General features: G+C 39.9%; 1 protein-coding gene across 1 annotated transcript; it reads left to right on the top strand.

Annotated features, from left to right (window-relative positions):
* The first annotated feature begins 3,621 nt into the window (after window positions 1-3,621).
* Window positions 3,622-4,245, top strand: LOC147824055 (syncytin-1-like). Its single transcript, XM_087190736.1, has one exon. It carries the CDS (start codon window positions 3,622-3,624, stop codon window positions 4,243-4,245), a length of 624 nt encoding a protein of 207 aa, XP_087046862.1.
* The last annotated feature ends 9,245 nt before the right edge of the window (window positions 4,246-13,490 follow it).

The following is a 13,490-nucleotide window of genomic DNA, read 5'->3' as shown; positions in this document are numbered from 1 at the left end:
CCCAAATGAACCTATAGATGACACATCCATCAAGGGACCACTTCTCAAACTTCAGGCTGCCATCCTCTCTGCCCTGGCACTAGCTTTTCCAGATCTCCAAAAACCATTCACTCTCTAAGTCACCAAATGAGCAGGACTGGCACTGGGGGTCCTTGGACAGAACACTGGATCACATTTTATCCCGGTCGCTTACCTATCTAAACAACTCAACTACATTTTCCCACATGTTTACACACTCTGGCAGCTGCCTCATTCCTAGCCCAAGAGAGTGCTAAACTAACTTTTGGCCAACGAATGACAATTCAGTCACCCCATCGCTTACAAGACCTACTCGCACACCACAGCCTCTCACATCTGTCACCCTCTTGGCTACAACTTTTCCATATTACTTTTATAGAAAACCTGACCTTTTCTCTTCAATCCTGTCCTTCTCTTAACCCAGCACTACTACTCCTTGGGGCCACTCAGATGCCCACCCACTCTTGTACAGAGGCTATTGAAAATTTACTCCCTTCCCTTCCTAATGTTTCCTTGGAGGCCATCCTCAACCCAGAGTTTACATGGTTCAGTGATGGCAGCTCCATTCCCACCCAAGTACCAGGCAAAAAGAGTGCAGGATATGCCATAGTCTCTCTCACACAGACCATTGAGGACAATGCACTGCCACTAAACACCACTTCCCAGCAGGGTGAACTGATTGCCCTCACCTGAGCCCTCATTGTGGCTCAGAACAGGCAAGGCAACATCTACACTGACTCCAAATACAGCTACCATATCCTGCATTCTCACAGATCTACCTGGAAAGAGAGAGGCTTTATGACCACAAAGGGAACCCCCATTGTCAACGGGCACCTGATACAAACTCTCCTCCAGGTAGCAGCTCTTCTGACACAAATAGGTGTCATTCACTGCAAGAGACATCAGTCTTCATTTTCTCCCATAGCCAGGGAAATAACAAAGCAGATCAAACCACCCGAAAAATAGCACAGTCCTCCATTCCTCACAACCAAATGTTAATTATTCCACCCCTGGAGCCCAGGTACACCCCCCAAGAAAAGGCCACTTACATAGAAAAGTGCATTACACTGAAAGATAACTGGCTCCTCTATAGGGGGCACCATGTCATTCCAGATGATCAGGTAATATCTCTCCTCACTAATCTCCACAACTCTTTCCATATAGGGACTCACCCCTCCTACACCTTCTTAGGCCTTTCCTATATCATCCATCTCTAACTACACACACACAAGCTATAACTCAGGCCTGTTCCATCTGCTCCACCATCAGCTCCCAAGGGAGTCTCTAGACACATACAGAAACACACCAGTCCCAGAGACAGATACTGGGGGAAGATTGGCAAATTGACTTTACCCACATGCTACCTGTCAAAAGAGTAAAATACCTCTTAACCTTGGTAGACACATTCACAGGGTGGATAGAGGCATTTCCATGTACATCAGAAGGAGTAGCCACTGTAGTTCATATACTCCTGAGATCATTCCTCAGTTTGGCCTCCCATGCTCCATCCAGTCTGATAATGGACCTGCCTTTATCTCCCAGATCACCCAGCAGGTAATGCAGGCACTCAACATACAATGGAAACTCCACATCCCCTATTGGCCCTAGTCCTCAGGCAAGGTTGAGCAGGCTAATGGGCTAATTAAAACTCAGTTAACCAAACTTTCCATGGAATTAAAACAAAGCTGGGTCACCCTTCTCCCTTTGGCTCTCATGCAGCTTCGCTCCACTCCTCAAAAACTATTAAATTTAACCCCCTTTGAGTTAATGTATGAGCCACCTCTCCTATTTTCTAATCTTACCTGATCCCCCACCACCTCTCACTGACTATATCCCAACCCTCAACTATGCTTGTCATCTCCTTCAGACTCTAGCAGACCAAACTCTTCCCTCTCCCGACTCATCAGGCATTCTACATCCTCCTTTTTCCCCAGGTGACCAGGTATATCTCAAGACCCTCTTCCCCAAACCCCTCCAGCCATGCTGGGAAGGACCTTTCACTGTCTCCTTAACCACCCCCACAGTGGTCAAACTCCAAGAAAAGGTGCCCTGGTTTCACCTGTCCAGAATAAAAAAGCCCCTCTGGTTCTTCAGGTAGACCAGTCTGAATAGCAACCCCAATCTTTTGACAGGCCCTCTTAGACTCAAACTCTTCCAGATCCCTGAAAAGTCACCTCCTGACTGATGCCCCTGAGAGGTTTCAACACCTTCATACAAACCCTTCAAGCTGGCTTCATCTGGATCAACACACAGGAGGATGCTGAAGCATGAGAGGTGGCAGTCGAAACCATTTGTGAGTGGGTAACTGACAGTTATTACCAAGGTTCCTTGACTGAATTCAGTCCAGAGGAGATCTCTCTATATATTTTCCTCCTAGTGTGCTGGTGGGTGACCCTTACCCCTCACTTTTGAGATATTTCCTTGGACTAGTTTCCCTCACCTCACATCCCCACTCATGGGATGCTACAATACTCTGCATACAGGCACTCTCATAGATTTCTTGTGCCTGGCTCTTCTGGTACTTCTTGGTTCTCTCCTAGGGATAGGACTTGCTGCCAGGTTGGGCTTTCCACCATAAGGGAGCTCTGATGTTAAGCTATTATAGCACCATCATGCTACTATCTGTGCTTATCTATCTTTAACTAAGGTCCACATACAACATGCCACTTCAGATCAGTCCCCAAATCTACACAAAAATATTATGTTTTGTCTTGCTGCTTGGCTTAATACAACCTCTTCCTGGAAACACCTGTTGAGGACACCTTGAATTCCGGGCTCAGCTCTTTGGGACTGAACCACCCATGATTCTTAATACCACCATATGGGATGGCATCACTAAGCCTGTTCACATACAGGTTGATGCTTGTCCCACCCAAAATAACAGTCCCCACTTCAACTTCTATTATATGGTGTGCAGAGGCCTGAGCTGGGAATGGGAATACCACACCAATAACAAATATGTTTGCCCCAAGTGGCATCAACCACCAGGTGGTCAGGGGCAAATGAGCCACTGCAGAGACATCCTTGACTGGTTTTGTCTCTACTGGGATTGTTTGATGGACTATGGGGGCACCCTAATACACCCTTAACACAGCTCTGATCAAAACCAGATTGTGAAAAGGGAACCTGGAACCCAGTATGATATTCCATCTCAGATCCACAAAATGTGGAATGGGCAAGTGGCTACAGAATGAGCCTAAGGGTCAATGGCAGTGGAAAAGACCCTGGAATGATCATTAAGATCTTAAGGGTATGGATTCCCCCTGATCATCAATGTCCCATGACCAAATACCCAACCCCAGTGCTCCTACCTGTTACACCACTGCCACAAATTCAGGCAACCTGCCACACACCCAGCAATCATTCTACTCCTTTTACACACATAACACCTAGCCCACAAAAGACCACCATACCCCTGATAAACCTAGTTAATGCCACCCACGAAGTTCTCAGGACAATAAATTATACAATGGCTAATGATTACTGGTTGTGTGTGTCCCTAACCAGACTTTCCTATCAGGCATTGGGCTTAACCCTTAATCAAACAGTGCTTTCAGCTGCCTCTCATACCACTCCTGCTCTACTTGACTATATAAAACAGAGATGGTTGGAGCTGTGACCTGTCTCAAAGGTAATGGAACTAAACCCAACACCTCAGTAGACTGCTCTGACACTCAACAGGCTGAGGGATTCTTGCAGGCACCATATGGAGCCTTCTTCATCTGTTTTGATGGAGTCTATCCTGTGTTTGATCCCACAACCATGGGACTCTGTGCCCTGGGATATCTGTTCCCTGACATGAACATCTACTCTGGACCCAATGGTCTGACAACAAACCTGTCCTGTCATCAAAAACAGGACCCCATCATCCTGCCCATCATGTTGACTATTGCCATAGCCAGCAGCATCACATTGGGGGCAACAGCCCTCAGTCTCCATCAAACACAAATCTCAGACCTAGGGAGCCAGATACACACAGAGCTTGACATGACTCAACAGGCTCTTGACACCCTCCAAAGCCAGATAGATTCTCTGGCAGAAGTCACCCTACAAAACAGAAGGGCCCTAGACCTCCTCACCACCCATGAAGGAGGGACCTGCATGTTTCTAAGGGAAGAATGTTGCTTCTATGCCAACAAATCAGGAGTGGTCAGACAGATCACCCAACAAATGAGAATTAGATTAAGGGAACACTGGGACTGCTATTCTGAAAGTGACAACTGGTGAAGCTTCCTGAGTAATTGGAAAACATGGTTAAGTACCCCTTAAATCCCCTCATGTTTTTGCTCACCCTATTGGCTATAGGCCCCTGTCTATTTTGCTGTTTTCAAAATTTCTTACAGGAAAGCATGAGGGCATTTACCAACCAGACAATCACAGAGCTCTTTATGGCAGGATACCAACCATTATGACAATGAAATGACACTTCCACCTGCTGTCAGGTCCAGGTCTAGCCCCAGTCTTTGTCCCTTTGTCATCTTGAAGCAGCTCCAGAAGAAGAGACTTCGCCCAACAACCATAAAATGCAAGCCTGGAATGATAGATTTCCCTCACCTTAAAATGGCCACTACATATAATAGCTGCCTTCTCCTTCCCATAATACCCTGCTTCCTGCCTAAACCCAGTCCCAGGATGGCTCCTTTCCTACCCAAATGGGCCTCCTCCTTCCCATAATACCCTTTTGCCTGCCTAAAACCCAAGATGGCTTCTCCCGCCAAAACCTTCTTCTTCTTCCCAATATGTCCCTCTTCCCACTAAAAGAGTAACCTGATCCTTGCTCTCTTCTTAGCAACTACTGATGTCACAGGCTCCTCCAATCCTGGTCACGTGCCTTTCAAACCCTCCAATCCCTAACCACCTCATCCCCCAAACCCCACCCTAGCTCCCATAAAAGGTTTCCCTACCCAGGCCATGCTGCTACACTCCTTTGTTCAGAGGCAGCCTGATAGATTGTTTCTTCTCCTTCATAAAGGCTTGTTGTGGTCCTGGTCTGGTCTTGGTTTTTGGCTCTTTTACTTGACAATAACAAACAAGCAAACAAGTCTGTATTTATTTTTCAGTTTAGCATCAAAATGCTGACCAGTTTCCCATCTAAGTCCATTGGAAGGCTCAGAACATTTGCACTGGGATATAGAACAGAGTGAGGAATCACCAGTGTGCACAACTTCACTATTTGACTTGTGGTTGTGGGCTCCATGGTAATCGACTGTACACCTATAGCTGAAGCCTCTGTGGTCATTCTATATGGAAGAGTTCTGTTGCCTTCACTTTACCTCATCTACGACCAGAAAATAACATAAAATGAATAAGCTGAAGAAAGGTCATTCTTCATGAAGGATCATCATCCAAAAATGTTCAGAATTTCTAAGGTGTGTTGAATGAATGTAGACAGTTTCAAAAACAAATCTCTTCTCCCATTTTCATTTTTTTTCTGGAAAGACAAGACAGCCTTCCTCTCTGTGGCTATTTGAATCCCAGTATGTGACATCTTAAGAGAAATTGGAAAAAAGTCTTTAAATGTAGCCTTCTGCAGTGAAAGTGCATGGATGGAGGAGGATGTTGGTTTTGGTGATCTCAGCTTCTTTAATAAGTAGGTAAGGGGTCTGGCTGGGTATGGTTTGTTCAGGGGCTTTCTAAGTACTCAGCCCCTGAAGGAAAGTGAAGTCTCTTCTGATGCCCTGGGTGCTCACTTCAAAAGACCCCAGCAAAAACACTCAGAAGGAAGGAAAAAGTTTTCCTCCTGGCTCTCCATAGAGAATTACAAACTGGCATGCTCTTCTCCCATTCTTAAAACTCGAAGGGTGGTACAGGCAGCGATGCTGACAGTGTGCATTCGCAGATGCCACCATATGGGTCTTGAAAAACTAGTTGCACTGATGATTCCCTGCACATGTAGGAGACAGTTTGCATTGTTGGCATCGTCCCTGCACAGAAACAAGCACAGCTTAGCAAGGCTGAGCAGATGGCACTAGATCTGGTGCCAGGGAAGCAGTGAATTAAAGGTTATACCCACCAGGTTTGATGCGGTGCCAGTTTGAATTGGTACAGAAGCTTCGGCCCACCTGCTTATTGGCCTCATGACATCTGGCATCTTTTTATTTTATTTTTTTAAAATTTGGACAGAATTGAAGGCAGCAAGGAAAAATGTCATTTTAAAAGCCAGTTACAAGTCAATAGATTTAAACTCTTAACAGAAAAAAAAAGGCCTGCAGGCTCTCCACGTTAATGTTTTATATTAATGATTTTTATAAAACCTTGGGGGAAATTATACACTGATGTGCTAAATTGCATTGCAATTTATAGCATCATACAATGGAGAGGGTGGACTGCTAAAAACTGACTCAAAGTTGCTAAATAGTGACAACAGAAAGAGGCTATTATCTGTAGCTTGTATATTGTAATTAGGAATCAGGGAGGAAAATAAATTTGCTCCTATTTATTCTAATGATTTTCACATTGTAATAATTAGAAAACATTGTGGCATGTCACATTAGAGTACACTCTAAAAGGTATTTTACACCTTTAGTTTGCTCTCATGAAGCTTTGTTTTCTCTAGCAGTGTATTTACTTATGCCGTATTTCAGCTGTAATCCCCATTTGCTCTGTACACATTCATATACTATGTACACAAATATTCAACATACCAGCCCCAGGGTAGCAGTGTGTGCATACTGAAACCTGTGTGTGTATCTCCTTCCTTTGGGGTTTTCCTGCCTGCTCCCTGGGTGTGAAGTGAATGGGTGTAGCAGTTGCATCTCTGAGGTGATTAGTTTTTTAACTAAGCCTTCTGATTCAAAGTGTATATAAGGCCTGGCTTAGGGCATCTGTCATTTAAGTTTTTAAAGTTAATTCTTAATGCTACTGCATCAAGCCCTGCATCGACACTCTGGAGGTTTAAAAACATTAAGTAAATACATTAAACAATCTAAAATAGCATCAACTCTTCATCCTACAATTTGGATATGTATCATGGTAATATTGACTTTTGCCCCATTGGAATTGACTTGACTACTTTTTTTGTTGTTCATTTTATAGAATAAAATAGCAGCCATGAAGTTTTGTGGTATAGTCTTTTTCTTCCAGATAACAATCTCAAGGCAAGGTATGCATAAGGAAAAAGAAGTAGAAAGTGCTAAATTTTGCCCAGAGATTGTGGAGGACTAAAGGAGAAGACAGAAGCATATTTATTTGTTTTTTAAAGACATTAGAAAAACCTCTTATTTATTCTTGTTTTAACTCCAGAAGTCCACAGACAGAGATGATGAGGTTAAAGAACCAATGACACCTAGGTAATCCTAGAATATTCAAGAGAAATGAGGAGTGGCGGGTGTCTGATCAAGAAATTTATACTCACTCTGTCAGTTCTGAATATAATCTGGATATCTACTCTGTTTTAAAATCTTTAACTGAATATAGTAATGACATTTTACTACTAGAAGTATTATTAATTATTAATGTTAAAAATTAAAGCACATTAACTTTAAAAATTAAAATGTTATCAATTATGAATATTAAAATATTAATTAGCATCTAATTCTGAATTACATGAACTACAATTATTTATTTTTCCTAAGGAAAACCCAAGTAAAATAACCACTTTCCAAAAAGAGGAATGTACTATGAAAAAATAAAGTATATAACAAAAGAATCTAAGCAATAAGCCAGGAAAATGTTAGTTTTTATAGGTCCATTTATCCTTCTCAAGATCTTAGCTTTATTATAATATAAGGGGGAAAGAAATCTCAAATTAATTTGATCTAATTTTAAAAGTTCAATCAGGCAACATTTCAACACTAGATACTCTAGAGGAGACAGAATAAACCAGCCATCTTCCAAAGCTTCCCTGATACTAGATCTACTTAGAGGTCCCTTCATGCAACTAACTCATTTATATTTGATACTTCTTCCTGACTCTGTTAGACCTGAATTTCCTTCATGAGCTTCTAAGGTGTTCTCACACAATAACATTCCTTCATTATTGCTTTCCAAATACATCTTACTGTTGTCACAGTCAAAACTTATACATTATTCAGTGTTGTTATAAATAATTCTTGTTATAAACCAGGTACTAAATTGCTACCTTGTATTCACTGTAGTGAAAAAATCTGTTTCAAAGTTCTCCAGAAAAATAGGTACCCAAAATATTCCAGAGAAATAAAAGAAGTATGTTCTTCCACTTCTTTAACTGAGCACTTTTAAGAAGGAATGGTCTAAAAAATTCCCCATAAAAGATGGCAATCAAAATTGTAAAGCTATGATAATAATACAATGGGTTTTATTTTCTGATTGTTGATTTGGATAGATAGCCAAGAATAATTTTGTTTGCAATGTAACTGATAATATTGTCTTTTGGGCTGTCAATAATATCTTGTTAGTATCCTCTTTTTAATGTATTTTCAATCTTGTACTCATCTTTAACAGAAGCAAAGGATGGTAAAAACAGGTCTTAAAAGCAAGTACAGCTTTATGGGTTAACTGGGAAGTAAAACCATATGAACTCTTTCCTCAGCAAACCAAAGAGTGTCTTTTTAGAGATATTTTTTATCATCTATATATAAAACAACCAACTGGAAGTCCAAGTTAATAGCCATGTGTCAAGTTTTCAGAGTGAAACTTTATTTTCCTACCTACGATATCAGGCCTTTCTGAATCCTCCTCATTATATTCTGGTATCTCACTGTAATTCTCTTTTGAGTTGGCTCTATTCTTCCTTAACACCTATCAGATCAATAAGTAATAGACACCTATAGATTTTTCTTTCCTGGAAGAAGTCTATTTTTTGACTGTACTTCTTCATGGAAATGATATCTCTTAAATTTCTACTCTCTAAAATATCTCCTATTTATCTATTTGGAATTCCCTTTGCAGAGAAGGGGTGATCGGTTTTGTTATTAATAGTCAATATTGTTTTTAAATATTTATAGCGGAAGATTCCCTATGGGGATTTTAAAAAATAAATCTAGAAATCAATAGTTTATTCTTAAATTAATGAAATAAAAGTTAAAATTCCTGAAGATTCAATTTACATAGACTCCATATTGAGAATAATGGCAGCGTAGATGTAGCTCAGCAAAATCCTGCTCTCCAGCTAACATCATCATTAATGTATATTCTTTTCATTGCCTAAGATATGATCATACTACATTGACGATAAAATACAGTTCCTGGCACAAAACAGGAACTCAAATATATTCTTTCTTTCTTTCTTTCTTTCTTTCTTTCTTTCTTTCTTTCTTTCACTCAGTAAATATTGATGAAGCATATATTATCAAAGTGGCTAAGGACACAGATTCTGGAGCCAGACTGCCTGAGTTCAAATTGGCTCTCCTAGCTGTGTAAGTCAATGCAAATTATTTAACCCCTCAGTGCTTGGGTTCCCTCTACTATAAAATGAAGAAACTCCAACTACATTGGATCTATGATGATATATGCTTTATGAGGAATAAATTATGTATGTAAAGAATTTAGAGCAATTTTTGGTACATTGTGTCTTATAAGTATTTAAGTAACAAATAGATAAAGACAAGTAGATGATAAAATTCCTAGCATGGAGTATATGAAAAGGTGTGGTTTCTGTTTCTAAGAATTCAGAATATTCAGTTAATCTTTTAGCCTGGAAATGTCTAACATGCACAAAATCGACTTTTAATTTGAAAGATAGTTTAGGTTTTGAGCATGTAAAGATGGAATTCACCACACGATCTGAATGATGACCAATATTCCTTCACATCAACATAGACTTTTATATTAATGCAACAAAATTATGAAGCTGAGATGTTTTTCATCATTCACAATATGCTCTTCCCTTGTTATGGTGCACTTCACTTTCTTAAAAGAAATGATCTAATATCAATTTTCTACACATTTTGTTAATGCTGTAGTTAATTTTGTATGGGTGAATGATTTCCAGGAATGTTTAGATTTTTAAAGTGTTTTCAATAGTTGTAAAATGAAAACACTTGTTCCCTTTAAAAGACTTTTAAGTGGGGCCAGATAGATGGTGGATTTAGGGGTAGAGGTAAGAAACCCTGATTTAATGTACAACATATGCTATCCACATCCTATCACTTTATTGATTCTGAGCCAAAACTGTTTTTCCATTCCTTTCTCTACATGTCCACTATTACTGCTTCATTCCGATGTTCATCATTTACCACCAGAAATACAAAAAAGTCTCCCTCCTTTCTTCCTAGGTTATTTATTCTTCCATTTTATTCAATTGTATGCACTCTGGTCAAAATTAGCTTTCAAAATTATATCCACGATCCTTTTATTGCTGAAAAATCTTTGAATGGTAGTGTATTACCTCAGCAGAAGTCCCAAACCCAGTTGTCTAAGAGTTTTCCCCAGTGGAGCCCATGACTCTGAAGATGTTCACCAGATGTTAGATGGCTCAGGGATTAACCCCTGATGGATTTTGATAAAACCATTCCATGGACCAATATTTGAGAGATAGCAGTCAAAGGATTCAGTCGAGGTAGACCTCCCCTCTTCAGACCCATCCCCGCCTGTCTCCTCAGGTTGGTGCTCCTGATCTCTCTTGTGCTCCCAAGGCAGTGACCCATGTGAGGTCCTACTCCCAGGTCCTGCTAGTGCTTCTCTCCTGATGCAGCAGTCACCTCCCCTGAGACCTGTGACTGCTCTAGGGCACTTAGTAGCTCCTTCTGTAGTCCCTGCAGTACACTATTCCTTTATAACTATAAGAAATTACAGTACACATAGTACTAAATAAGGCCGTCGATTGTTGTACAGTTCAAATGTGCACAAACAATGCACTAAAGGAAATCTCAGTGTTTACTCATACCTCTCAGAAAATATTAAATACAGTTCCAAACTCTAGTGCCCTTCCACTCATTTGTCTCTCCTTCACATTTTCTCACCATCTTACCTTCTTTCTCTTCCAGATTCTCTGGCGATTCTTCCATATGTTCTACTCCACTTGACTTTTGTCCTTTTTTGTCTCTCTCCTTTTGTCCTGATCTGGCACTGTAAAAGTTTCAAAATATGATAATACTTTTCTTGGAAGCCTGGGAATGACAGATCAGTTCAACTAAAGAAGTCTTTAGCACTTTGGAGTTGTCCATATTTTTTACAGAGAAAGGAGGCTTGAGATCATTTCTCTTTGAGTTTTTGAAGACCAACAATTATGTCTCAGAGATTTCTCTGAACAAACATGGATCACGAAACATATTGGAATATTAGGTGACTACTGTGTTTTGAATATGTATTAGATCTACTTTAAAGAAAGTCTAATTTATTTGCTTTAGGGTGATAGGAAATGAGTAAGATAGGAAAGTATTTTGACTCTTCCTGCCATGATCCTGGTTTATCACTATTCCAAGTAATACAGCTGTGTAACAATTTATGTGAAAGTTGGAGATATAAGCAGTCATTCATTATGCTTACAGATTCTTTAGGGTGGGTATTCAGGAAGAGCATGGCTGGGCTGTCTCACTGAAGTTATGTAGGTGAGGTCGGCAGGCTGAAGTCATCTGGGTGTTTTACCGTAGATGAGAATTCACTTCCACATGGGGCTATTGGCTGAACACCCATGTCTGGGGTTGCTTGTGTGAGGCACTGCCCTACTGATTATGCCCAAAGCAGGTGTGAGTGGCGCAGGCTGTAAGAGCTAATCCCACAATTGGCTTGATTTGAGAAGCAACTTTGACCACAGCTACATGCCAAGGTCAGAGTGGTTAGCACCCAAATTCTGTTCCCAAAGTTAAAACTTTCTTTACTTAAAAGACAGTTAATTATTAACCACAACCTATATTTTGTCTGTTCTGTTTCTAATTCAAGAATGCTTTGGCTCTTCCTTTACAAGCCTCATCTGCATCAACAACACATCCATAGCAACTCCACATAGTCTCTCCACATAGCCCCCTTATCGACAACTCTGAGTGTTCAGGACCTTCGCTTGTTCAAGCCTCTGACTGATCAAACACTGGACATCCTGGCTCCCCGTATCTCTGTCTGTTTAACTCTGTCTCTGTGTCTTTCTTCTCACCTTGCATCATAGCACTGAGCAGGAGATCAGAATCTGTTGCAGGGATCTCTCGTAATAGGCACCCAATCTGGGGCTCAAACCCACAATCTTGAGATTAAGAGTCTCATGTTCTACTGACTGAACTAGCCTTGCCCTCATAACACAGCACATAACTTCCTTCAGAGTACGTTATTCAAGAAACAAAAGCAGATGCTGTGGTCCCTTTATGACCTAGCCTCAGAGATCAGACATTGTCAGTGCTGTGCTGTTCTATTGGTCCAGAAGAGTGGTCTTAATTCATGCTAGGACGGGACTACAGAAAATAATGGATACCTGAACTGTGGGTCAGCATGGACTATCTTGGAGACTAGCTATACCCCAAATGTCCATTCTTCCTTGCATGATGAATTGTGGGCTAGCTTTGTTACCTCTAGTGTATATGAAATTAAAAACATGATGTAGTGAAAATATAACATTTTGTACTGGAAAACATTAAGAGATATGGTTTAATTCAAGTATTCTTGAATCATAGATCTGTAAGTGGTTTTAGGGATTAGCTAATTCAACCATTTAGTTCATAGATAAGAACAAAATGGCCCTAAAGAACATTGTTGGGAAATCTCTGATAAATGGTCAGAACTACTGAATCCCAGGCCATTAAATAGTCAAACACAGCAAGAAAGCAAACAAGTAAAAACTATGGAAAAGTCAGAGGAGGAAAACAGAAAATGTGTTCTTTTGACATATAAAAGTTGGATTTGAACCAAGGTTGTAAATTATATAATGTTTGTAAGTAGCTAACTGCCATACAATTCAATCATGGTTTTGCTTGTTGGTAAACAGTGCTCTATACTAAACATTATGGGCTTCATTTTATTCACAATTTTTTATTCTATTGATGTGTTCCTAACCATGCTAATTTACTGAGCACACAATGGGGTCACTTGCTTAGAAATTAAAATTAAATCAAACATTATCCATTCATTTATCTCTTAAGGATTATAGAATTATTAAGAGAACTTCAAACTAAGATAAAGCATAATGGGGAAGATTTTTGAAGTTAATTGAATAAATTAATCTTTGACATTAAACAAAATCTAAGAATGCATTGGTTGGAAGGCAAATTACACAAAAAAGAATATTCTGTTTCTCATAGCATACAATTTGAGTCCAGATAAAGTTTATTTATTAATGTAGTCTCTTTCAATAATTAAGTTCTTTTACCTACTCTATTGAAGGTCATAGGCAAATCTACTTTTACACTACAGCCATTCCTTGAATTTTGACAACTTGAGTTGAATATTCCAAGTTACAGAGTGCAACTATTTTATAGACTTTCTTTGCAATTGGAATACAAGACAAATAAAAGTAGACATAAAAAGGGTCATTTGATTTTGAAAGTTTTACTGCTGCAGCTATAGATCCATATTCACAGAGATAAACTACTGGAACTTACATTAGTTCTGCCATATATTTTGCTTTGGCT

The sequence above is a fragment of the Heterocephalus glaber genome, unplaced genomic scaffold (assembly GCF_053883595.1).
Source record: "Heterocephalus glaber isolate CG9 unplaced genomic scaffold, H.glaber_assembly_v1.0 deba00001555, whole genome shotgun sequence".
NCBI classification, from domain to species: domain Eukaryota; kingdom Metazoa; phylum Chordata; class Mammalia; order Rodentia; family Bathyergidae; genus Heterocephalus; species Heterocephalus glaber.
Note: the sequence above shows the minus strand (reverse complement) of the source record. Positions and strands in the feature narration are given on the sequence as shown.